Source organism: Tamandua tetradactyla, chromosome 6, assembly GCF_023851605.1.
Source record: "Tamandua tetradactyla isolate mTamTet1 chromosome 6, mTamTet1.pri, whole genome shotgun sequence".
Taxonomy (NCBI): domain Eukaryota; kingdom Metazoa; phylum Chordata; class Mammalia; order Pilosa; family Myrmecophagidae; genus Tamandua; species Tamandua tetradactyla.
Window position 1 is genome coordinate 145014555 of NC_135332.1, and position 27714 is coordinate 145042268.

The 27714-nt window shown below is 42.6% G+C and overlaps 1 protein-coding gene across 2 annotated transcripts in view; it reads right to left on the minus strand.

Moving 5' to 3' along the window:
* Positions 1–27714, minus strand: part of SNX31 (sorting nexin 31) — a 90792-nt gene that overhangs the window by 52532 nt on the left and 10546 nt on the right. The window contains exons 3-5 of one of the 2 annotated variants that reach the window (XM_077163233.1): positions 26233–26347; positions 16321–16385; positions 1054–1164 (exon numbers count right to left, since the gene is read on the minus strand). In XM_077163233.1, coding sequence (XP_077019348.1) covers positions 1054–1164; positions 16321–16385; positions 26233–26347 — 291 coding nt within the window. The remainder of the gene's footprint in view (positions 1–1053; positions 1165–16320; positions 16386–26232; positions 26348–27714) is intronic. The other variant, XM_077163234.1, reaches the window with a different exon arrangement.

The window sequence follows — 27714 nt, forward strand, 5'->3', positions numbered from 1 at the left end:
GACAACTCTTTCAGCCTTTGACACCTCTCCTGTTACTCTCTGCCAGAGCCTGCCACCAGCTCACCCCCGTAAGACCAGTTTTAGACTCGCAGGTGGGCTCCACCCTCCTTCCTGCTCCCGACCATAAGGGATCCCATGATAAAGCGTATTTCCAGAGCACATTCCTGGCTGAGTCCAGGGCAGTGACAGCAGCCTCAGAAAGGCCCTAAGAGACCTCCAGAAAATTCCCACAGGAAGAGAAAAGCCAAGGAGGCCCTGGAGGATTGGCTGGATCTCAGTTTCCTTGGTCAGTGTTGTGTATTGAAGATCAATGATCTTGAGTGCCCAAAACATGGTAAACACACTGACCATTACTGGAATATAAACAAATTGAGAAAAACATGTTTTTGTAACAAATGATAACATTCATGTGAGGATATGCTATGGACCAGCTTGATGCCTGCTCGAAGGACATTCAGCAATAAGAATATTGATGCCACTCCAATGAGCTTCAAGTAGAGGCAGACTGCCACCGGGCCACTCTGAGTCCCAGCTCCAACGCCTGAGCTGTGCTGCAAGCCTTGCTGCCGCCCTCGCCGCTGCAACACACCCAGTGCCTCCCGCTGATGACGTCCGACCTGCCACTGATGCAGCGTCAGACCAAGCTCCCGGGGCCTCTCGTTAAAGGCACCCACCTACCTGGTGTTGCCCCCAGGCCAATGGGCTTTAGAGACTCTGGCATCCTCCACTTCCAAATGTCTTGTGTGCCCTTAACCTGGTTATTGCTTATTGGTTGTACTGGCCACTTCTGATTAGACTGCACTGAGTATCCACTACAGTCATGCCAAATCTGCTTTTGATTGGTGATTATTTCTCAGGTCATTTTAGGACAATTTTACAACACTTACATGACAGTCGGTCTCCTAGAAAATCCTGGCATCTCTACAGACAAGTCATCCACAGAATAAGATGATAGACAGGAGGTATGCAGGAGAGAACCACAGTCTAGTCCCTGCTCTCAAACAGAATTATTTCTAAATACACTTCTGCAGCTAGAGTTCAAACAAACTTTACCTCTAGGACTCTTTCAGCAGTATCTGATGTTAGAATTTCGATTTTAACACTCCTTCCATCAGGCAAATACACATCCAGAGAAGATTTCTTGGTAGCGATATTAAATGTGTCCTGTGAACAAAAGGAAAGCCAAATAAGCTTCTGCACATTCTTTCACTGCTATACACGTCACATGGAATGAACGATCGGGGGTCCCTGTCCCTGGTGCTGCTCAGGCACAGCCGTGCCATAGGGACCCGGAGCCAAAGGCAGAGATGGTTGGGGCGGGGTTTTGCTCTGGGAATTGGGGTGAGGGTGAGGAGGGTTATAGAAAGGGACCAAGGCAAAGCAATGACTATAAAACTTGAATAATTTCGAAATAAGCAACAGGGCATCCATTGTAGGAAGAAAAAAAAGAAAACTCGATAAAATTATTTACCTGGCCCTTGGAAGTCTCAGAATGAACTTTCTCAGTTTTGAATATCTCCAGGCATCCCTAAAAGTTCATGATATTCAATAATTTATAATGTTGTGACGACAAAAATCTGAACTGTGCAAACTATGAGGCTAATGTGGGGACCGAGTCGGTACTACAAGGGAAAGCCCAGTTGAGAGCCCAACACTGCAGCTCAGCACAGTTCACAGTTTACTTCTTGTGAGTAAGTACGTCTGGAAGGAAAGATGTGCTACACAGCTGCAAACCTGGGGACTTGTGAAATTCTCAGGATGGAGTGTCTAGAATGTCAAGGACACATTAGAAACGTGGTAAGGCTGTCGGAATCTAGGAAAGCGTAGGGCTGGAGCTGGCCCTGCGGAGACCACAGAGGGACGGGGTCCCGGGAGGAGGTCTGGCCTTTGGCCAAAGGCTGGGCTGTTCTCAGCACCTCCGGAGTGTGGGGATCTGTCAAGGCACAGAGTTGCTTTCCTTAACAGTCTCAGTTTTAAGACTTTTCCAGTTTCCAAGCATCCCTAAATGTCCAAGATATGTAGTAATTAATGATTCACTACAGGAAAAATCTGAACTGGGCAAACTCTGGGAGATAGACTCAGGTCACAGCTTTTCTTTCTCAAGTGTCCCAGTTTGGATGATAAATGAAGCAGCCCCCATAGCTCTAGGCCACCACGCCATGCCGCCTTCCCCCATAATAGGCCTCCGTCTGCACGATGTGGATTTGCCCCTTGTCAATATATTTTAACTTTGCCAGTAGTCTTGCAGCTTCTTATTGTTGGTACTGGCCTCTGAATCAGCAAATGCTGAACTGCCTGCCGGGATTCCCCTTCTAACATCAGTGCTAGAACAATCCGCTTCCCAGCATCCTTTGAGGATCACTCATAGCCCTTCAACAGAATGTGGGCCACTCGTTTCCACTGCACAGGCCTGAGCTTCCCGCACACAACCTCAGGCCACACTTGCTCACCAATGAGCTTCCCGGTACCTGTGAACTTTCCAGATGGGTTTTGAAAGATTTTCCTAAATCCCTTGCAGCCATGATAACTGGTTGGTAGAGAAGCACAGTAGCCTCCCCCAGGCCCAAGATTTAGCTGAGATACAGAGAGTAATGAAAAGGGGTCTCTCCAGAGCAAGTGTTCCGAACAGTTCCTTTCTAGGTATACCTTTCTAAGTCATCGGTTCTTCACCTAGACCTGGACTCACGAGTCTCTAACCTCAGGGGGGAAAAGCACACTCACAAAATGAATGGAAAGAATGGCATTGCTGCTTGATAAGGTTCTAAAGGAAAGCCTAGCATGAATTAATCCCAACTCAGCTTATACTGAAGACCAAGAAAATATCTAAAATATATAAACAGTACAAATGATTTTAATGCATATGTCTATTAAATTTTTCTACAAAAGAAAAGCGAAGGAGACTGGATTGATAGCGAATGTCAGATTATAGAAGGCCCTGAAATCAGAGACTTGAGGATTTTATTACAGAGACAAAGGGAGCCCTGGTGGCTGGATCTGAGGAGTGGACAGATGGAAATGGAGCCATAGGGAAATGTGGTGCTTTGGTGGATACGGGATAGAAGAAAGATTGGAGGATAGGGGAGACCTGAGAGACATCCCGGCAGTGACCCGCACACAGGGTGTGAGGGTCAGGGCTAGAGCACAAAAGAGCACAAACTACAACCCAGGCCAAGCCCAGCCTTGCTACTCGCTACGTATGACCTGCATGAACCTGGCAGTTTCCTTCCCCTCTCTAACCTCATCCCTTCAGCTCCAAAATGACAATAATAACACGACCTATCCCAAGAGGATGAAATGTAAACATTCAAATGTAGCTTTATAGTCTTGTTATCGTTAGCAGTAAAGATGAGGAAGAAGGAACGTATCTTCCATTTGACTTAGTGGCAACAGGTAAAAAAATAAAGGAGTCGAGAAATGATTCAGTGATGTTTGGCTCTAACACTGAGTCTGGCGTATCTTATATTTTAAACTTCTATCTACTCACTTCTCTCCATCTCTACTGCCACCACCTTAGGCCCAACTAACATCTCTTCTCCCCTAAGTTCCTGCAACAGCCTTCTTAATGTTCTCCTCACTTCCATTCCATCCCCCTACACTGCACTCACCACACAAACCTAAAAATGTTGCGCTGTTGTTTAAACTACCTCCCGCCCCGATACTTTATGTTTTCCTTGGAACAACATATGAAACTCTTCTCTTGGTCTATATTCCCCACACAGTGTACCTTCCAGTTCTCTCCAGCCTCATCTTGGTGCTTTTAGTCCCCAGCCACACTGGCCCCCATTTAAATCATCAGAGGCTCTGTGGTCTTGTCCCCAAGTCTTCCCATCTTCTATTGGGTTCCCAGCACCAAGTATCTTCCCAGTTATCAGCAGACATTCAATAAACACCTACTGAATAACCTACGCCCAGGTTTCCATACTGAGAGATTGGGATTTAATCAATGCATCATTGATTAATAATGGGAGAGTTGAAGGGAGAGCTGAGGAGAGCTGGGTTGGGCTCAGGAAGAAAAGATGAATAGTTGCCTCTCCACCTACTCTCTCTTCTTAGAAGATGTGCCCCATCCTTAACCCCCAGAAATGGCAGGCTAATAACTGTTACTCTAGAGCCCAGGACTCAGCTGGCTGGAGCAGAGGAGGACACATGACTGTGGCTGGAGGACATCTGACTGGCCCAAGGAGATTCCCTGTTCCCAGAGCTTAAAATCAGGGCACAGAAAAGCAGGTGGTAACCTCAGGATTCTCAGATCTGGCCACACCACATAGATCATCTGGGAAGCTAAACAAAACAAAACAAAAACAGATTCCAACCAACTTGCTGGAATTTCTAAGAGAATCTATACAATTATAAATCTACCCAACTGATTTTGAAAAGCCAGCTTGGGAATTCTCTAAGTGAGAGGATGGTAAGGGCTTGAACGAAAAGATCAGACAAAGTTGGGACCAAAGGCAGGGCCATTTTAAGCCACATTTATGGAGGAAAAGAATTTATGCATAAATAAAAGAAGTTCATGTGTAAATGGGAAAACGGATGCAGGAACCCTCTTCACACTAGGACAGAACCAGAAGGAGGTGCTGTTACCTGAGGTCTTTCTACTTCCCATGTGGTTTGGGTGCATTTCCTGATTTTCCGCAGTCTATTTCTGTTAGAACCCCATATCATGTTTTAAAAAACAACCCTAAAGCATTTAGGCTGCATTAAGTGGATTTCCATGCCCTGCCCTCAAGTGTCCCCTAACCAGGGCAATGAAGTAGGGGAGAAGAAGGGAGATGAAAGTTCAATTCTGGGCATGTCATATTTAAGGGTTCTCTAAATGCAAATGTCTTTCCTAAAGGTATATTAAGATACGGTCTAGAGTAAGTGGGAAATGTCCCACAGTTTATTGTCTAAACAGGAAGAGGATTAGCTTGTACAGCAAAAGGTTGTGTGAGGGTGTTGACATCCAACACCTCTTGGGTGGCACTGTTCTCTCTTCAGAGAGTTCTGGGCACACCTCCCTAAGGGCTCACTAGTCTCAGGGCTTCTCTGTCCTCTGGACAGTGTCCGGGCTCATGTGGGATCAGCAGGGGTTCTCAGTCCATGAGGAACGCTGATACTGCTGTCAGAACTTCACACATTCATATCACTGGGATGAGGGAGCCCTTGTGTGGTTTGAAACTATTATGTGCCCCAGAAAAGCCATGTCCTTTAAATCCTAATCCAATCTCGTGGGGGCAGACCTACTGTTTGGGTGGGAGCTTTGTTTCCATGGAGATGATAGATGGAGATGTGACCCCGCCCATTCAAGGTGGGTCTTAATTAGTTTACAGGAGTCCTTAGAACAGCTGACACAGAAAGCTCAGAGCCGGAGATGCTCAGAACCAACTCGGAGGGCAGAGAAATGAAATTAAGACACAGACGTTTGGAGATGGTAAATTAAGAGATGAAATCCAGAGTTTGCCCCGAGAAGCTAAATGAGGACCTACGAATGTTTAGAATGAAAGCCACTGACTGGAATCAGAAGCTGAAAGTAATGAACTGGGAGTAAGGAAGAGCTAGGCTAGCCACATGCCTTCCCAGCTGCAAAGATATTCCAGATACTGGCTGCCCGAGAAGATATTCTCTTGTTGGTGCCTTAATTTGGACATTTTCACAACCTTAGAATTATAACTTACACCTTAATAAAATCCCCTTTATAAAAGAAAAAAAAAGATATGACCTAGAGCGGACAGGGAAGTGGGCCTTGGGACGGTGACTTGGAAATCACAGCAAGGACCACTGAAGTCACGGAGGTTGTAATGGCCATTGTTACGCTGCCTACCTGATCTCTGCCCTCCCTCCCTTCAGTGACGTTGCACTGACTTTACTTTAGGGAAACCGTCCCTTCCCCACTTCCAGTCCACAGCTTTAGCTTGAGCCCTACAATCAGATTGTGCTGATGCAATCAGAAGAGAGGTACTCTCCTGCAGCCGGGGCTGCTACTCTTGAAGCAAATGGCCATTTTCACTAAGGCATGGGGAGAGGCTCTGAGAGAATGAACTCCACAAAGAAAAAAGCAGGCTCTGGAGTAGGGGTGGGAGTGGGAACAAGGCATGGCGGGGGTTGGGGGGAATCTGGATCCAGCCAGCCAAGCTTTCCCAGACCCCTCCGTTAAATGAATATATTTCCCTTTTGTGATTTTCTCCCATTCAATTGAAAAAGGCCTAACATGGATGTGGCTGAACTCCACTTTACCCATTCTAAGTATTTATTTGTTGCATGCTTGTGCTGGTTTGAAAGGATGTATGTTCCCTAGAAAAGCCATGTTTTCATGAAAATCCTATTTCATAAATGTAGAATAATCCCTATTCAATACTGTATGTTTGAAACTGTCATCAGATCATCTCCCTGGATGATGTGATTTAGTCAAGAGTGATTGATAAACTGGATTAGATGATGACATGTCTCCAACCATTTAGGTGGGTCTTGAGAAGTTTCTGGAGTCCTATAAAAGAGGAAACATTTTGGAGAATGAAGGAGATTCATAGACAGCAGAGAAGAATGACATAGCCATGAGAAGTAGAGAGCCCACAAGCCAGTGACCTTTGGAGATGAAGAAGGAAAACGCCTCCCGGGGAGCTTCATGAAACAGGAAGCCAGGAGAGAAAGTAGCGGATGATACTCTGCTCACCATGTGCCCTTCCAGCCAAGACAGAAACTGTGACTGTGTTCGCCATGTGCCTTTCCAGATGAGAGAGAAACCCTGAATATCATCAGCCTTCTTGAACGAAGGTATCTTTCCCTAGATGCCTTTTTTTTTTTTTTTTTTTTTTTTTTTACATGGGCTGGGGCCGGGAATCAAACCGGGGTCCTCCGGCATGGCAGGCAAGCACTCTTGCCCGCTGAGCCACCGCGGCCCGCCCTCCCTAGATGCCTTTGATTGGACATTTCTATAAACTTGCTTTAATTGGGACATTTTCTTGGCCTTAGAACTGTAAACTAGCAACTTATTAAATTCCCCTCTTCAAAAGCCATTCCATTTCTGGTATATTGCATTCCAGTAGCTAGCAAACTAGAACAGATATTGGTATGAGAGTGGGGTGCTGCTGCAGTTTGCAAATACCAAACACGTTAGAATGGCTTTTTAAATGGATAAGGGGAAGATTCTGGAAGAGCTGTGAGAAACTTGATAGAGAAGGCCTATAATGCTTTGAAGGGACAGTTGGTAGAAACGTGGACTCTAAAGATGCCTCTGACCAGGCTCTAGACAGAAATGAGGTGTGTGCTATTGCAGACTGGAAGGAAGATGATACTTGTTTTAAAATAGCAGATAAAATTGATGAGTGGCTTTCGCTGGAAGGCTGATTTTAAAAGCCATGAACTTGAATCTTTGACAGAAGAGATCTTCAAATTAAACGTTGAAAGTGCAGCCTGGTTTCTCCTCACAGCTTATAACGAAATGCGACAGGAAAGAAATAAGCTGAGAACTGAACTCTTGGATACAAAGCAACCAGAAATTGATGCTCTGGAAAATTTTGGGCTCCCAGGAAGGGAGACCCCAGAGAACAGTGCTCCATGTGAGGATTTGGCCAAATGTGAAACCAGTCAGCCATTTCAGAGAAAACCAGGATTGGACTCAGAGTTATCCAGGAAAGATTTGTGGAAACGCCTTATGTCTGAGGGGCATGATCCAAGGCTACTCCATAGATAGCCAACGAGAGAGCTGCGGGACCTGTATAAACAGAGCCGCTGCCAGTCTGGACTGAGGGGGTTCAGAGAAGGGACACATTGGAGGAAAAATAACTTCAGAGGCAAAACCATGGAGGCTGAGGTCTGAAGTTAAGAAGCCTCAGACCAGGAGAGCGGACCCACCCAAGCCCGTGAAGAGGTTAAGTTTGCCCCAAAGGCAGAGGATGGGCCTCCCACCTTATTGCAGTGGAAGAGTCATGTTGCCTCAGGCCTTGGGGAGAGTGGAGCACATTGCTTGGGGTTTGGGGAGAGCCTGGCTGCCACCACATAGGGTTTGAGTGTGTGCCCCGAAGATGGCAGAGAGCCCCGGTGCAGCCCCGTTGCTTGGTGAGGGTAGAGCCGAGGAAAAAGTGGTCTCCTTAGTGTTCCCCAAGGTTGCATTTGGAGAGAGCTAAGGCCCTTGGAAAGGGTGGGACTACTGCTTTCAGAAGCTCTGAAGATAAATGACTCTTAGACTTTGAAATCTAATGGACTTTGCCCTACAGGTTTCGAAACTGTATGGGTCCAGTGACCCTTGTGTTCTTTCCTTCGTATGGAAATGCATATATGTATCCTGTGCTGTTCCTCTTTTGTATGTTGGCAGCAAATAACTTGTTATAAGTTTTCAAAGGTCCAGAGTCAGAGGATAATTTTGCCTTAGGACAGACCATGGTTGTAACTTTGAAATTCTGTACTGGTTTTAACCTTGTATTGTATTTGTAATGTTACTGGAATGGTTTAAGGTTCTCTGATAGTGCTATGGAATGAACGTATTTTGTATATGAGGAAAACATGTCTTTTTTAGGGTAGAATGTGCTGGTTTGAAAGGATGTATGTCCCCTAGAAAAGCCATGTTTTAATCAAAATCCCAGTTCATAAAGGTAAAATATTCCCTATTCAATAGTATACGTTTGTGTTCTAGTTTGCTAGGTGCTGGAATGCAATATACCAGAAACAGAATGGCTTTTAAAAGGGGGAATTTAATAAGTTGCTAGTTTACAGTTCTAAGGCTGAGAAAATGTCCCAATTAAAACAAATCTATAGAAATGTCCAATCAAAGACATTCAGGGAAAGATACCTTGGTTCAAGAAGGCTGATGAAGTTCAGGGTGTCTCTTTCAAGTGAGAAGGCACATGGTGAACACAGTCAGTTTCTCTCTCATCTGGAAAGGCACATGGTAGACACAGTCAGGGTTCCTCTCTCATCTGGAAGGGCACATGGCAAACACCGTGTCATCTGCTAGCTTCTTCTCCTGGCTTCCTGTTTCATGAAGCTCCCTGGGAGGCGTTTTCCTTCTTTATCTCCAAAGCATTGGCTGACAGACTCTGTTTGGTGGTGCTGCAGCATTCTCCGCTCTCTCTGAATCTCTCATTCTCCAAAATGTTTCCTCTTTTATAGGACTCCAGTAAACCAATCAAGACCCACCCAAAGAGAGAGAAATCCTGAACTTCATCGGCCTTCTTGAACCAAGGTATCTTCCCCTGGATGCCTTTGATTGGACATTTCAATAGACTTGTTTTAATTGGGACATTTCCTCGGCCTTAGAACTGTGAACTAGCAACTTATTAAATTTCCCTTTTTAAAAGCCATTCTGTTTCCAGTATATTGCATTCTGGCAGCTAGCAAACTAGAACAATGATCTCGGCCTTTTTATCCTTAATTAGTTTAATGCCAGGTTAGAAGATATATTCCTTCAGAGCAGGGGTGATGTGCTGAATTTGTTTTGAACAGTACCCTATACAAACACACATTGGAATATTCTTTGTGTCATACTTCTCAAAATAATCCAAGTGAAAGGATAAAAAGAACTAGGATGGTGGCATCTAAAATGGAACATTTAAAAATTGATTATATATATGGATTACCTTCCTCTCTATCTCGCCTTTGCATGCTCATCCTAAGAATATTTTAGATGAGAACATCAAGATTAAAGTCTCCAATTCTTCTGATTGGACATAGCAGCACTGGTTTCAGTTGTGATAATCTATTCTCAGTGAGTAACCTCTACGCCAAGGCAGGCAAAGGGTTAAAGGGGCCACCCAACTCTGTGCCACTGGGCAGGATGAGACAAATCGGTTGGCAACTGCCCCTCCCCTGCCTTCCTCCTCTTCCTCCTGCAGGTTGCCTCGCGCCAAGGGAAGTCTGACTCACATTCTGTTTTAACTTCCTTCACTTTCCCCATGATCCCCACCACACCTACCATTTCTCTGATCCCCAGCAGCCGACCTCCCCTCCTGTTAAGTCACACAGAAATAAAAAACAGTCACTGGGAGAGGAGTCCCTCCTCCACCTGAGTCCAGCCCTCGTGCAGTGCTCCTTCCTCAAGGACATGACTCCCCTGTCCATGAAGGCCTCCCCGCCCCATTCCCATCTTCAACCTCTCCTTTTTTCCTCGCAGGAGAACTTCCTCAAGTCCCTCTCATTCTAAACAGCAGCAAGACAGGGGCTCTGGGCATACCATCTCCAGGAAAAATAACCTAACTGATTAGGCCATGGGGAAAATTCTGTTTACAGCATTGCTGCAGGTACCGACAGAGTCAGATGCCTAAGGACAACTAAGCATTTTGTTTTCCTTTAAAATGATACAGGCTTAATTCCAGGAAAAAATGAAAGTAAAAGTAATCATAATGATATTCGATTTGGCAGTAAAAAATATGTACATATTATATATTGTAACTAAAAATTCTAACAATGGATTTCTTTTTTAACTGTGACATAAAGTTGGGGAATTATGGGCAGTCAATGGATAATGTCTTAAACTTCAAGACCACAAGACAGTCATAGAAGTATATAATTTACTTCCAGATTTTTAAATATCTAAAAGCTAATGGAAAAGCTAAAAGATCAGAAAGTCATTGCTTCCAGAGATTTTTTATAATCCTTTTAGCCTTATTTACTTTTAAACTGTGAGCATATTAAAAGAAACACTTTTCCATGCTTTGAAATTTATTGCTTTTGTGTATGTTATTTTTCATAAAAAGAAAAAAGTCTAATGTGATGATAAAAACGAAACATTTTTAGAATATAGTAAAAAAAGAATATGTGATGGCACTGAAAAATCTTTATAATTATCAAGGGATAAAAGAAAATGTTCAACAGGGCAGGCAATGGTGGCTCAATGGCAGAGTTCTCACCTGCCATGCCAGAGACACGGGTTTGATTCCTGGAGCCTGTCCATGCAAAAAGAAAAGAAAATGTACAACAAATAAAACATTATGGGTTTGGAGTGGCTTTACCTATATTATTTTAATCTTACTAACTTTTTTTTTTTTTCTTTTACATGGGCAGGCACTGGGAATCGAACCCAGATCCTCGAGCATGGCAGGCAAGCACTCTTACCTGCTGAGCCACCGTGGCCCGCCCATTACTAACATTTTAATGTATTACTTATATAATTAATAAAATGTAAGAGCAATACAAAAACACTATTAAAGGGGGAAAACCCAAGTTGGTATAATTGGAATGTATAAAAACAAAACATCAAATAAGCTACCATCTTGACGTAGGTGTATTTGGAATCAAAAAGAGCAATTCACACTAGAAAACTGAGAAAATGCATTTATTTTAATGAAAATATAACTGAGAAACTGGGATTTAAGGATGATTTTGATTATTGAATTATTGTGTACATGTTGCTTTTTACTTTCTGGTGCATTAGAGTAGATAGAGGGAAATACCTGAAATCTCTGAATTGCAATTCAGTTGCCTTGAACTCTGATAATGGCTAAATAGCCTTTATCTTGTGCCCTTGTGATTGTAAAAACCTTGGGACTAACCTTCACTTACATATGTAACCAGTTTTTCTTTAGAGTCTTGTGATCACTGAAGACAGCCCCTAATGTTTATTAATGAAGGGTCCTGGGTCAGCCCAGAACTAACCCACCCCAAGTCCAAAGTTATCTTGATAACCAAGACTGGATCTCACTAAAGGGGGCCCACCTGCCATGTGCAGCAGCTTAGACTTCAACCTACAAATCACCTATACCTCGTTATCATGCTAAATCATCATATAAGTAGACCGTTTTCTTACATATGTTCTGTAACTAAGGATGTAATCAATCTGCACATATTCAATAATTAAATCACCTCTAATACATCATCTGGGGCCACTGTGCTCATTATCCTGCCCTTCTTTTAATGCTATAAAACTATCAGAATTACTGCAGTTCAGGGAAACAGATTTTGGGGCTGACAGACCATAAACTCTCCTGCTGCACGCCTAGTAATAAACCTTTTCTCTCTTTGAAACCTGGTGTCCCAGGAATAGTTGAGCACACTGGGCAAAAAATTCCACTGCTTTATATGGTAACAAAACCTTGAAATCCTCCACTACTCTGGCCACCTTAACACATTTGAAAACACATGGTAACTCTTTTCAAATAGAATTTGTTGATGTTTTTCTTCTAGGCTGAGGAATGTTGCTTGTTCCTGAAGTTTCTTACTCAAGAGAATTCAAACATTCTAAACTTTCATCATACTTACTGATGGGTTCTATTACTTCTCTACAAGAGAAGAAACATTTTTATGAGGAAATAGAGAAACAGTCACCTTCCAGCACTCTAAAACACAGCCATAGTGGCAAAACTTCCCAAGTAAATAAGCCGCCACTTAACCTTCCAGGCTCACAAAAGCCACCCAGACACATGCTCAGTTACCTTTTGCAACCCTAGAACATTCGAATTTAAGAACCATTGGGGAAAAAAAAAAAAAAGGTCTGTAAACTAAAGACTCTGATTTTGCTTTTTAAAAGTCCTTTTATCTCTAAGGCAATCACAAGGCAAAATTCAGAACATAGGAAGTCTAGATACCCAAAATGGGAGATGGGGCTGGGCGACTGTCATTCTAGAAATATCTCAAAACATCTGGGTCCAGTCCCCCTGGGCTTAGATCCCAATTCTTCCATCTATTAGACATGTACCCACGGACAACTGACCCTGAAAAATAATAGGACCTTCCACAGTAAGCTGTGAGGAATGAAAGAACTGCTGCACACAAGCACTGCGTTTGACCCAGATTAAATGACCAAAATTTCGAGAGGCAAAACCTCTCTCATTTTTACAGCTCATCCTTGGCCGCCATTCACAGAGGTTTTCCTGGGCAAGGCTCCTGAAGGGTTGCACAGGCCCTTCTCCAAAGGTAAGAAGACTCTCTTGTACTTTCTGGGCCCTGGAAAGGTCCCACTGGACCTTGAGAATGTGATTATTTGGCGATAACCACTTGAAAGCTGCAGGCCGCTGCACGTACCAGATGCAGTGGAAATACCCCAGTGGGGTCTGTGGAGTCCTGAGGCGGGGATATGGCCTAATCCCTGCTCCTTGGGGGCCCTTAATGGCCTGGCAAGTCTTCTCGTCACCTGCTGCTCATTCTAGTCCCCCAGCATCCCATCACCCCTGAAAGAGCAGCGATGCTGCAAGACCAGCTTCTCTCCTGCCTTTATTCCCATCTATTTACTGCTAGCAAATGACACTGGCCCTAAGGGTGGTCAGGGAAAGGTCTACTGGCAGCTGGGGAAGCCCCACTCCCAAGAATAAGTGACCATTGCTTTCATTATATCAGGCCTGAGTCTCCCAGGCAGATTATAATATTCCCTCCCTGCTCACTCTAAAACGTTATAATAACAGCTTAGATGTCACTTTCTCTAGAAAGTCTTTCTGACAAAGTACCTTCCTCCAGGCTGTCCAGATACACATGCATCCCAAGCAGTGCCTGGCAGCCTCTCTCCCATCAGGTCTCACTCAGAAAACGATAATATTTGTACTGGACACTGGGAGAAGCGGGCACGAAACTGTTGGAGGTGGCAGGGCCCGTAAAAGCCACTCCAGGCCTGAGGGGATGAAGAAAGTCTTGGCATCCATCCAACCACCTCGAGCACAGTACACTCATCCTGTATCAGAGGGCACCTCATATTATTTGGCTTCCCCAGTGACTTCTCTGTCTCCTCCAAAGACAGTCAAGTCTGTGAGCCACATGGATGTTGTTAACTGTTGTGTGCCTGTCTCCACAGCAGCATTAGCTCAATGGAGGCCATTCAGTGCATCTTTGCTGAATATATGAAGAATAAATGATGGAATAAAGCAAGATTGGGCACAATGTACACAGGACAGCCTTCCTGATTTCAATGTAATTTCCTTTTCAAAATCATCATGTCAGCCTCCTGTATAAAAACCTTGAAGAGTAAAGTTATCTCTGTCCTGCACTTTTCTTTGAGGCAAACAAAACAATTAGAAGATGGAAAAGAAGCAAGAAGAGACCTCAAGATAAGGCTTCCATATAAAGTGAAAAAGGTAAAATACTAAGAGGACTAGAAATGGGCAAAAATGCTTCAAATTAGCACAGAAAGAAAGACACACAAAACAAGACTCCAAAGCACTGGTACCTGGTGAAAAGCTTTTAAAAAGCATTAAAGGTAAAAACTGTAATGCATACAAAAGAGATGCCCCAACTAAGGGTAAACTTACCTCTATGGACTGATACAGAATGATCAGAAAGATGTAAATTTTAAGAAATAAGGCATAGAAAGTGTGTAGAAAAGGTGATTATTTCTAACACCAAAAGGATATCACCTGGCAACTAAATCTTGGTTTCTAACACCATTCTTCAATAAAAGGAACCAGGGCTCCTTGAAGAAATGGCTGATTCTAGGAATGGGGGAGGAAATACATAAGACGAGCCTGGAACATCTTGTCAGTGCCAGGAAATAAGGAAACTCTAAACACACACACACACACACACACACAACTATGGGAGCATGTCAAAGGAACAAAGGCAGCAATTGGAAGAGCTCCCAATGGCCAAAGCTGGAATAATCTGAGCAATAAAATACATGAAGGGGGAGAAGCATTAAATCCCCAGTCCTTAAGCATGGATGGCATATAGCAACTTCCTTCCAAAGAGCACAGTACGGAAATGAAGGGTGGGAGTAACTGTGCAGTGGAGAAACTGGCAAACACTAACTCAGGTGGCCAAGGTCAGCACCAACAGTGATACGTGATGTTGATAATCAATACCTTTGCTATGATATGATGCAGATGGTGCTTTATTGCTGTGATCTTCCTTTCCCAAACCTGAAACCCCAGTCTAATCATGAGAAAAACATCAAATTCCAGTTGAGGTTCATCCTACAAAATATCTGACCAATACTCATCAAAACTGTCAAGGTCATCAAAATGTTTACAAGGAAAGTGTCAGAGCCAAGAGGTGTCTAAGGAGACCAGACCAACTAAATGTAATATGGTTTCCTGGATGGGAGCCTGGAACAGAGAAAGATATTAGGTAAAGATTGAGGAAATCTGATTAAGGAAGGAACTTCAGTTAATGACAACGTGTCACTATTGCTACATTATTCGTAGCAAATATACCATATGAATATAAGATGTTAATATTAGGGGAAATTGGGTTCAGGGTATTTGGGAACTGTCTATACCATCTTCTCAAGTTTTCTGTAAATCTAAAACTATCCTAGAAAATAAAGTCTACCTTTAAAGTTAAGAAAAGACTATGCATGATATATAATTGTCTATGCACAGAAAGCCTGCAGAAAGAACACACATTAAGTATAAACAACAGTTGCCTCTGTAGGAGAACTGGACATCTCTGATAGGAAGCAAAGTTGTTTTTTTTTTCACATGGGCAGGCACCAGGAATCAAACCTGGGTCTCCAGCATGGTAGGCGAGAACTCTGCCACTGAGCCACCATCGCCCTGTCCCAAAGTTACTTTCTATAGTATACCTTTTTGTGCTGTTTGAGCAAACCACCACCACCACTTACTTTTTAAAAACCATCAAGTGTATATAAAACTATGAATCACTACACAGCAGGAGACTCTAGGATCATTTCTCAGATTGAGTGGGCCAGTATATCAACACACTTAAGCCACTGTTTAAATGAAATGTTGGTTACAGAACAATGTTGCTCTACTTTTACAAATCTGATCAAGGTATCATTCCTTCCCTAAATAGGAAGCCAGTTCAATAATATCGTATTATTGTAGAAGTGCAATCCTTTCACAGCCTTTCATTCATTGAGCACACACACAGGCATCAATTACAATGAGTGATGTGCTAAACAAATGGATGTTGTGAAGTTTCAACCTCTAGAGGGCAATGGCCAGTGGTTCTTCAGAAGGACAAAGGAAAGTTGTCTCGTGTGATTCTGTTTAGGCTGCATTTTCTCCATGATCCATTTACAGTAAAGTTTAGAATACAGAGTATACAAGAAATAGTTGGCATGGCCACTGTTCTGATGCCTTTACAGTGGCACATGTGATGACTCCTCAAAGATAAAAGCTGTAGCTCTCTTCCCTCATTCTAAGGCTCTCTGCTTCAGAGCCAGTTTGGACGTGTACAAGGCTTAGGACACAGAAAATGGTACCTGTTTACTTGCAGTGAGCTAAAGGTTGGGTAACACAACCTCACTTCCCACCTAGCATCTAAACCTACAAAAGAACAAAACAGCAACAATTTTCTAATCTACCCCAAATGAACACATTTTACCCAAGAGTCCAAGCCCTATGGGGATGCTGGCCAGAAACACACAAGCATGTGTCACCCGCGCCCCACCCCCTACTCAAGTTAAATAAGAGACATGTTCTGCAGAGAAATAAGGGCCTCATTAGAGAAGAGCAAGCTTACCAGCTGTAGCAGTTTTAAAAAATCAATGAAGACATCACTTCTCAACACGTTTGGGTCCATGGGTACTGAAAAACATGGACAGCAGCTGGGTTAGCATGGGGCAGGGCTGGGTCTACTCCATTAAATCACTATTTTAGCTTGCTAAACTGCTCAAAGCAGATACCATGAAATGAGTTGGCTTTAACAACGGGAATTTATTGGCTTAGAAGCTTACAGTTTTGAAGCTGTGAAAATGTCCAAATCTAGGCATCACCAAGACGATGCTTTCTTCCTAAAGACTGGCTGCTGGCGGTCCTGGACACTCTGCCACATGGCAAGGCACATGGCAGTGAGTGCTGGTCTCCCCCTTCTCTTCCGGGTTTCCTTGCTTTCAGCTTCTTGCTTCTATGGCTTTCTCTCTCTCTGTATCCATCTGGTTTTTAAGGGACCCCAGGAAAAGGATTAAGACGCACCCTGGGCCATGCCTTAACTAAAATAACTAATGAAAAGGTCCTACTTACAATAGGTTTATACCCACAGGAATGGATTAGCTTTAAGAACATGATTTTCTGGGCTAATACATTTTCAAGCCATCACAGTCATTCTACTCCCCAACCCCACCCCACCCGCCCTGAAAGGAACTCTCCAGGCCTCGCCAGCACACTGCTGCTTCCTTGAAGGAGGTAGAGCTTGTCACTTCTCAAATATATGCAAATCCATAAAGCTTGCCTCCTACAGACAGTCTTGACAACAAATGACTGTGTTCCCAGGAATATCACCTTATTTATGCATACAGCTCAAGTATCCATCTTGCTTCCGTACCAGGAGATAATGAGATTAATGTGAAGAAGTGAAAAGATCTTAAAATCAGATCTAGACTCCCAGTTTAGCAAGACCCTTGGCAATTTGAAATTTTTAAATCAACCAAGAAACACTGATTGGGAGCATATTAAAAATGCTGGCAGCTATCAGGAGGTTTCAAAAGAAATGATGAAGATGTCAGACAGATTCCAGATCTTTTATTTAGCAAAATATCCTACTTGTAAAGGTATTTTTCCCTTTGGTTCTAAAGCTTCAGACACCAATATCCAGGTACTTTTGCCAGGAGCAGATACTGCCAGCTGAGAATTCCAAATACATGTGTGGCAGACTGAATCAAAAGCATGTTCTTAATCTGTGGTCCTGTGGGTGTGAACCCATCTGTTAGATGTATTATCAGATAAGGAGTGAAATCATTTGCGAACAGGATCTTCTAGGATCCAAACTGAATCGGGGCTGGGGGTGATCATAACCCATATTATTGGAGGTCTTATAAAGAGAAGCCAGAAGTCAGAGAAAGTCACAGGAAGAAGCCAAGGAGTCAGTGGACACCGGGAGAGCAGGCACAGGGAGAGCAGAGAGCACCACGTGACAGGAGGCAGAGGTGCAATTTGGCAGCAGAATGCTACCGATTTCAAGCCTTGCCAACATCTTTATTTTGGAGTTCTAGCCTCCCAAACCATAAGCCAATAAATTCCCATTGTGTAGTATCCGTCACAGCAGCCCTGGCAAACTAAGACAACACGTGTTAGGTGCTTTGTGACTGGTCCCTCCTTCCCATTCTCCCTTCTCACACATCCGTACCTGGATCTCACGCTTTAGCTAAAATTATAAAGCTAAACTTACTAAATCTGTGTTAAATTTCTTTTTTCTTTTAATTGCTGTTTTATGACTTTCATCAAATAATCAAATCAGAATTCAAAACTAGCACTGAGTGAGGTTGTTTTGGGTGGTACCTTTCCCAAACAAAGCTATGTTTTTCAAAAAAAGGTACATAAGAGACTCTTAAAAGCATTCCCTCTTGAAGGAGGATGATTTCAGGAAAATATGTAAAAGCTCTTGCCTTATTTCCTAGCATATCTGTGGTATATGTGCAAAATGACCTTTTCTATCACATTAGTGGAGAGGGGGAGAGCTATTAAGAAGAGGTATTCACCCCATTAGCACTGACTCTACAACTGTTAAGTAGCAGGCAGTGCGCTAAGCACTTTGTATATTTTAATTCATTTAATCTTCACAACAAATCCTGAGGTAAATATTATCTCCATTTAACAGATTAAAAAACCAGATCACTGATCAGAGAAGATCAGTGACTTGCCCAAGGTCACACAGCCTGAGGAACAAAGACGGCCTTTGACTCTAGGTCTGATTCTGGAACCCATGCTCTTAATCACGAAACAAGAGAGCACGGCCAAACTGCTGTGCACAGCTGAACAAATGGCACCACCTAAGAGATGAATTACTGAGCCTGTCAAATAGCATGACTGTCATGGCCATTACATATTTTTTCTGTTATTGATCATCATCTTCTTGACAATTCATTTTGTTCTCTGCAATGGCTCACTGGGAAACAAGCCACCCAAAAGGGAATGTCCACCACTACGTACTGGTCTACCTTTGCTTTAACAGCTGCAGTATTTTACTATGAGAATGGAGCACAATGAAGACAGTCACATAATGAACTATTCCTTTGTCTCTTGCAACCAAAAACAATGCTGAAACAAATGCCCATAACCGTATGCTCTGCATTCACACCAAGTACGCTTTTTGAGTGACTACATGAAGAGGTGACACTGGGTCAAAGGAGATGGGCATTTCTAACTAGATATTACCGCACTGCACACCAAGCAGCCATATCAAGTCTTTAAATGATTTTTCAGTTCTATTTAATTTTTTTGAAAATATAAACATTTCTATAGCTTAAAAAAAATGATACATATAAAAAATGTATTCAGTGAAAATTTATTCTCCCTTCCTGGCCACAAAGTTCTTATCCCACCCCTCTGTAACCACTGTTATTCCTTCTTTAGACCCTTCCAGAGTTTTTTTAAGCCCATATAAGCAACTGAATGTGTATTCTCTCTCTCCTCTCCCCTCTTAAGTAAATGGAATTTGTAATACACATATGTCCTGTGTCTTGCCTTTTTCAATTAGCAATATCACTTGGAGATCTTCCCATATCAATAAAGTGCATCCTCCCTTTTATAACTGCATGATATTTCACTGAATTAATGCACCATGATTTATTTGACTAGTCCCTCACTGATGGAAATGTAAGTGGTTTCCGATTATTTATTATTATAAGCAATGTAGCAATCAATGATCTTATCCATACATCCTACATATATTCATAAATAGGAAAAAGGTGCAGCATGGCACATAAAGAAAAGAGAGGTGAAGGCATGTATTTAGAAATATATGAATGTATGCCTAAAGTATCTTCATCCAAGAAATCATCAGCAATAAAAGCTTCTGGGGCATGGAAACTGGGAGACCACAGGTGAGAGATAGGAGAGGGGCTTACCTTTCATTGAATAGCTATCTGCATTATTTCTTTTTTAACTAAGTTCCCATCTTTAATTTTTTTTCATTTTTAAGAACTCCATTAATTCAAGAAACCAATACAGTTTTCTGCAACTTGGTAAAAGATCCCCATTATCTGCTTTCAGTAGGAAAAAACTGCATCCGACGTTTTGCAGGATCATACTTTGAGAACTCTAGCCACTTGGCATTTCGAATTATTACATATCTTTGTCTTTTTTATGTTGATATCCTGACTCCTCACCTGGACTGTAGAAACAGTGGCAGCAGTAGCAGCTACCGTTTATTGGGTATTAACCAGATGCTAAGGACTATATCTCATTTATCCTTATAATCGTGCTACCAGAAGGCGATCATTATTCCTAGTGTATAGACGAGGACACCAAAATTCACCTTTTTCCATGGCCACAGCAAGTTAATGGTGGACTGAGAAGTGCATACCGGGTTGGGCTGCAGGTTCTGTGATGGTGAGTGCCGTCGGTGTCCTGCCCCCACCATATCCCAGCACCCAGCTCACAACAGAGGCACAAAAAAAAACATTTGTGGAGTGAAAGGTGCTTCTGAGGCTACTGCCTTTGATCTCATCCACTACAGCGTGAAGGAATCATCTGTGTGTTCCTGCCAGCTGCAGCCCTGAGTTGATGTGGTTTTATATACGTACTCAGCTGAGAAGGTGCGCGTCTTTTCATATATGGGTGATTCGGTTTCAACCACTTCAACAAACAAAAGGACAATAATTGTGCATCCCCCCCCCCCCCACTACCTCCAAACACACACACAACTATTAAGGCAGAGCAAAGTCTGTTACCGGCCGCCCCTTCAGGATGTGGGCGCCAAATGACCCCCAGTTTCCTCTTAACCCGCGAGTCCTGGGAAGACCCTTTTTCAATCCTGTCTTCAAACCTGTTCTTTCTAAGCTGCTGCCAGAGCAGGGTCACTGCCAGTCTCTGACTATACAGCACTGGCCTCTCTCTATTTGGAGGAAAACTCCTTAGTGCTCTTTCATTTTGGGGGCAGTGTGGGGGTAGGTCTTATAATAGAAAGGTTTGAGGAGAGAGAGAGTATTTGCTGCCTGAGTAGAGGGAGAGAAAGACTCTGTGCTGCTCCTGGTTTTGACCATAGGCCTCTCTTTCCAATACAGCAGCAAACTACCGCCCAAACCCTCACCCACCTCTCTGTCCATCAGCCATGTCTAAACACCAGTTATGAGCTGAGTTCAAGTTCTTTTCATGAGACTCCTGGGACCCAAAACAATTTTTAGAGTAGAGATAGGGAAGCCAAACTCTCCATGCCAACATATTCCACCTCAAACAACAGACTCAAACACTTCCTCTGTAATTGCTACAAAGGTTTGCATCCTAACAAGAATTCCTTTTGGAGGGGTAGCATGACTGGTCTCTTAAATGACATTTGCTCTCGTCGTTCTTTAGGTTTTAATCCCAGAAACAATACTTGTACACAACATCCAGTACTTATGGGTTGTTTTCTCCTAGCACAAGTGTCAGGGACACGGTGTGACTCTCCCAAGCTCTTGTGGCATGTGTGCCCCTAGCCAGTTTCTCCTCCGGAGAGGAATCCCTGCGTGCAGGTGGCACTTCCTGTGCCCATGTGCCATGGCTTTAAAAGCCTGGGTTCCAGTCCCAGCTCTGCCACTTACCCACTTATAAAATTCTTGGACAAACTGCTCAAGGTTTTTGTGCTTCCGTTCCCTCATCTGTCAAATGATTATGACAACCATTTGGTTTATGCGAAGATTAAATGAGTGAACATAGGCTACATGTGAAGAACAGTCACTTCCTAATGCTGTTACGATGTTTGCCATGAGAATAGCAATTAGAATTTTCATTCCCTCACCTGTGGGGCCCCCAGTTACCCCTGAGATCCCACAGGCAACAAAAGTCCTACTCCCCAGCCTGACCCGTCAGAGGTGTCCGCTTCACCTGGCTCACGACCCCCTTCTCCTGATCTATTTCTGAAGAAGCCAGGAGAAGAGCCTTAAGGCCTGGCCAGGGGCAGAGTCCTCTTTCTCCCCCTAGTCCTCCCACCCCACCCCACTCCACCCCCAAGCCAGATGCCTCAGGCTGCCTTTCCCACAGTTCTGCCCTGCAGCAAATTCTTTCGGGAATCAATGAGGGCCCCCCCACCCCACCCCCGACCGCAACGTATTTTGTGCCCATATACTGACCTCTCTGACCCGCAGCCCTACGGCTAGGCCTGGCCCACCTGCTGACTTCCTCCCTCACCTATGTCTGGCCAAGGGCCCTGCTGTTCCTTCCCGTCACTTAGTCTCTGCCAGGATCCCCACCCCCTCCATGAGATGTGACTACAGGGGCTTTATGTCTCTATCCATGGAGCTTCTCAACCCCCAGTAAACCCCAGGGTGAAGTCAGAAACTGCAGCGCTTCCTGCACATTCGGATTTGAGCCAGAACAACAGAGGAAATGCAAGGGGTGGGACATGGCAACGGGGCGAGTAGGGGTCTCCCAACTCCCCAAAGCAGTTTTTTTAAAGTCTTTAAGTCCAGCAGGATAGCCCAAGATACCCTGAAAACACGGATAAAGACCAGGTCCAGAAAAATGATCCCTTAAGTAGTGTGAGCATTTGTGAAAATGCCAGGTAATAAAGGAGCATTTCCTTAAGACTTGAGAAAAAAAAACAAGAGAGAATGAAAATTTAAAACATGTTATGTTTTGGGCTATAAAAGAGCCCAAACAGATTTTTAAAAGAAGTACATTCTCCAGTACAGAAAACAAAGAGAAAATGATGCCTTCTAGAATTTTTATTTACTATGTTTTAAAAACATTTGAAGTCATAGAAAAATAACAAGGTAAATCCATTATTGCTGATGTAGAATGATTTCTCCAATATATATTTAAGAGGGAAAAAATAATGTACAGAAGAAAAAAAATCTTTTCCTTTTGTCATGAAGGACATTCGTGAAATGGGTGGTGAAATTTGATAACAAATTATCAAATTAGTTAGCTAACACTATTGGATCAGTGCCAATTTCCTGGTTTTGATAACTACACTGCAGTTAAATAAGAGAAAGTCCTTGATCTTAGGAAAGAAACACAGAAGCATTTTTGGGTAAAGCGATTTGTGTCTGCAACACTCACCAGCGTGTCTGTATATAGGCACACACACATACACACACACGATAAAGCATATGTGAAATGCTAATTTGGAGAATTCAGGTGAAAAGATACACATAGAAATTCTTTGCTTTATTTTTGAAACTTCTCTAAGTCTGAAATTATTGCAAAATAAAAAATGTTAAAAGTTAGGGTACACAACGACTGGAGGGGGCTGAAGGATGCACTGACTGAGAAGTAGATTGGTGAATGATGGTATATACATATGACCGAATATTGTGCTGCTACAAAAACAAATGACGTTGTGAGGCATGCGACATTGTGAATGAATCTATGGGACATTTGGTGAGGCAAAATAAGCCAGAAACAAAAAAGCAAATATCGCATGTTCTCATTTAGAAAATTCTTATAGGAAAACAGGAGCCTAGATTGTAAACTCTTATAGCAGTCACATTTAGTCCAAAGTGGTAATTGCTATTTCTGGAGTTTGAGAGGCTGTTCTATATACGTATATTCTGGTATTTAGAGAACAAAACTGATCAGGTTGGGATTAAGGTAATTCAGAATACAGGGGTAAAGAGACATTGTCTATATTTTAGAACCTCATCTTTGAGACCAAAGGAAGAAAGGTTTGTTTTGTCCAGAACCTAAATTTTCTGTAGCACATACTCTAACTCAATGTGTCTGGATAAATTATTTAAACAATCCAAATATAGGAAACCCAGAATAAGAATGAGGGCCTTTAACCCCATATAGCTTAATGTAATGTCTGAATACATCTCAGAGTATATTAAGCAGATGATCAAAAAGTATTGGCAGGGGCGGGCCGCGGTGGCTCAGCGGGCAAAGTGCTTGCCTGCTATGCCGGAGGACCTCGGTTCGATTCCCGGCCCCAGCCCATGTAACAAAAACGGAGAAACAGAATACAATAAAACAAGAAAATGTTTAAAAATGTTTCCCTTTCTTCCTTCCTTCCTTCCTTCTATCCTTCCTTCCTTCTCTCTGTCTTTCCTTTAAAAAAAAAAAAAAAAAAAGTATTGGCAAAGTCCCATGAGGGAAGGAAGAAAGAATATGGAACTATTAATCTCACCATCAGGGAATCCCCTGATACTGTGTCAAACTTTAGGGAACCCCAAATCAATAGGCCATACCCTCGATCATGAGGCTTACTCTCATGAAGCTTATGTAGGTAGCAGAGAAGGTGAGACTGCCTAAGAGTTACTTCTGGAGGACCTCTGTTGTTGCTCAGATGTGGCCTCAGTTTCTCTAAGCCCAACCCCGCAAGTGAAATCATTGCCCGCCCCACTACGTGGGACATGACATCTAGGGGAGAAAGTCTCCCTGGCAGAGTGAGAGATGACTCCCAGGGATGACCCTGGCCCTGGCTCCGTAGGATCAACAATTCCATCCTGACCAAAAGGGGGAAAATGAGTGTAACAAATAAGGTATCAGTGGCTGAGAAAGTTCAGAGTCGAGAGGCTACTCTGGAGGTCACACTTATGAAAGCTTTAGCAGACATCACTACCTACCGTAACTTGCCAAACCCCAACTAGAACCATTCCTGACAATCCTAAAGAACACCTATTGTGTTATATAAGATTCTACAAAGGTTCCATGTGCTAGGGTAACTTTCCAAAACCTACAACCTCCAGATGGGTCCCTGGACCAGATAAGTCCTGAAATGCAGAGGGGTCAGCCTCTCCAGAACATCAACTAGTTCATCCCCTATTCCATATTATCGGCAGCCCCCTCTAACAAGAAGTTAGAATGGGCAAAGCTCAAATACCCCTAAAGACTGAGAGAAAGATCAAAGGTGATGGTGGAGTTACACAGAGAAGGCAGGGCTTAACAAATGAGTACGATTGCTGAATCATTATACTGATATTTCTTTAATCTCCAGTATCTTAGAGCAGCTAGAAGTAAAAACCTAAAATTGTGGAATTGTAACCCATACCAAACTCTTAGGTCTGTTCTACAGTTAATTGTTGCAATGTGCTTTGAAATGTATTGCCTTTTTGTATATATGTTATTTTTCACGAAAAAAGAAGAATCTATTGTGATGATAAATGATGATATTGTGAACACTGGTTGTACACTTTGGATGATGACATGTTATGTGAACATATATCAATAAAAAATAAATAATTTTCTAAAAATGCAGGCTACAGCCCTACCTCAACTATTCTAGTTCAGCATGTCTAATACAGGTGGTTCTTGGACCATACTTGGAGAAATACTGTTCTAGAACCTAAGCAAAGGTAAATAGCGTTTTTTTTAAATAATAGCTTATTGAGGTGACATTCACATAACATAAAATTCACCATTTTAAGGTGAACAGTTCAGTGGTATTTAGTACTTTCACAATGTTGTGCAACGACCACCTCTATCTAGTTTCAAAACATTTCATCACCCCACATCCATTAAGCAATTACTCCCCATTGCTCCCCATACCCCAATCCTGCAACCACCCATCTGCATTCTGTCTCTATGGATTTATACTTTCTGGATATTTTTTATAAATGGAATCATACCATGAAAAAAAAAGTCAGGGCACAAAAAATGTCTGCATCATAAAATCCAATTTGGGTTCAAGAGGAGGAGGGAGGAATATACATGCATACGAATAAGCTCACAGATTGTTTCTGAGGACTATGCAAGATGCTACCAGTAGAAGTTACTTCTGGGGGCTTGAGGCGGGAGGGAAGTTTCTCTTTCATTATATACTCTTTGGTATAATTTATATTTTTTAAAATATGATATGTAATATTGTTTTCCGATGTTAAAAACTGTTTAAATATTTTAGAGCCAGTTTTTTCTATTTCCCCCAGTCCTCTCTTTTCCACAAGTTTACCCTTGCCAACCTCAGACCTCAGGTCCACAGCATTGCCAGGCCCAGGTCACGATGAGGACAGCTGCACTGCGAAGCTCACAGGGCCGGAGCAGGCCTCTGAGATCCCACAAGCAGGATCCCTAAATGTGGGCCGAGGCTTGGGATGGAGGCAGGTCCCTGGCACTAGCAGTACATCTCTGATATCTCCTAAGAGCTTTCAGGTAAGCAGTTCCTCCCATCAATTCATTCATTCTTAATCCAGGTAACGTTTCTTTGACTATCATAATCAAAGCCAACAACATACAGCAGCAGACACATCTGAACATGAAATATTTTAAAAACCAAATATAAAGACAACATACTGTATGATTCCATTTACATACAATGTCCAGAGAGGCCAAACCTATTAAGAGAGAAAGTTTTTAGAGTGGATGCCAGGGGCTGGTTGGAGAGAGGAATGGGGATGACTGCTAATAGGTACAAGGTTTCTTTTGGGGGTGATGAAAATGTTCTAAATTTAGATTATGGTGACGGTTTCAAAACTCTGTAAATATACTAAAAGCCATTAAATTGTACACTTTAAGTAGATAAATTTTATGGTGTGTCATTCATCTCAAAAAAAACTGTAAAAAAGCAAAAACCAATACATACCATTTTGCAAATATTGTTCCAGCTGGTCCCTCCTCTCATCAGCCATTGATGTGGTCATTGCAAGATAGTACTTTGGTGGAAAGGGAGGCAGGCAACTGCCAAAGACTCGCCTCAGCTGAAAGATCCAGAAAACACACAGTAAGGTGAGTTTGCCTCCAATTTATGGTTGACTGAGATACCGAAGCCTCATTTTAGGGCAATCTCACTCAAGCACTTTATTTCACATTAACCTTTTCTGGTGGCCAAAAAGAAGAAAGAAGGATAATTTGATTTTCTTAAGGAGGAATCTATTTCAACATATGTTTCTAGAAATACTGTTAGACATTTCACAGGCTGGCAACCCCAGTTTAAGTTTGGTAGATTTGGAGGTTTATTTCTATTCTTCATTTGTTTTACAAGACTGCCTTACGGCTCACCTCATACAATATTTTCTTAATTCATCCCTCACTAGAAGTGAGGGTGTCAATGATGAGAACTAGAAATTTAATTTCCCAACCCCACACTATCACCACTAAATCTGAACTTCATAAGCAAATGTTTACAGCTGGTCTGTCCAATAGGTAGCCACAAGTGGGAACTGAACACCTGAATTGGAATGTGCGAAGTGTAAAATACAAGCCAGATTTTGGGACTCAATACAAAGAAAAGGGAATGTAAAATATTTCACTGATTTTTTTATATTGATTATATCTTAAAACAATATTTTAGATATAATGGATCAAATTAAAAATATTCCTACATCTAATCCCATCTGTTTCTTCTTACTCTCTTTAGTTTGGCTGCCAGAAAATTTAGGAGTACATTGGTGTGCTGGTTTGAAAGGAAGTATGCCCCCTAAGAAAAGTCATGTTTTAATATAAATCCCATTTCTTAAAGGTAGAATAGTCTCTATTCAATGCTGTGTATTTGGGACTGTGATGGGATCATCTCCCTGGTTGATGAGATTTAGTTAAGAACGGTTGTTAAACTGGATTAGGAGATGATATGTCTCCACCCATCTGAGTGGGTCTTGATTAGTTTCTGAAGTCCTATAAAAGAGGAAACATTTTGGAGAATGAGAGACTCAGAGAGAGCAGAGAATGCTGCAGCACCACGAAGCAGAGAGTCCACCAGCCAGCGACCTTTGGAGATGAAGAAGGAAAACGCCTCCCGGGGAGCTTCATGAAACAGGAAGCCAGGAGACAAAGCTAGCAGATGATACCATATTCGCCATGTGCCTGTCCAGCCGAGAGAGGAACCCTGACTGCGTTCACCATGTGCCTTTCCAGATGAGAGAGAAACCCTGAACTTCATCGGCCTTCTTGAACCAAGGTATCTTTCCCCGGATGCCTTTGATTGGACATTTCTATAGACTTGTTTTAATTGGGACATTTTCTTGGCCTTAGATCTGTAAACTAGCAACTCATTAAATTCCCCTTGTTAAAAGCCATTCCGTTTCTGGTATATTGCATTCCAGCAGCTAGCAAACTAGAACAGTATTGT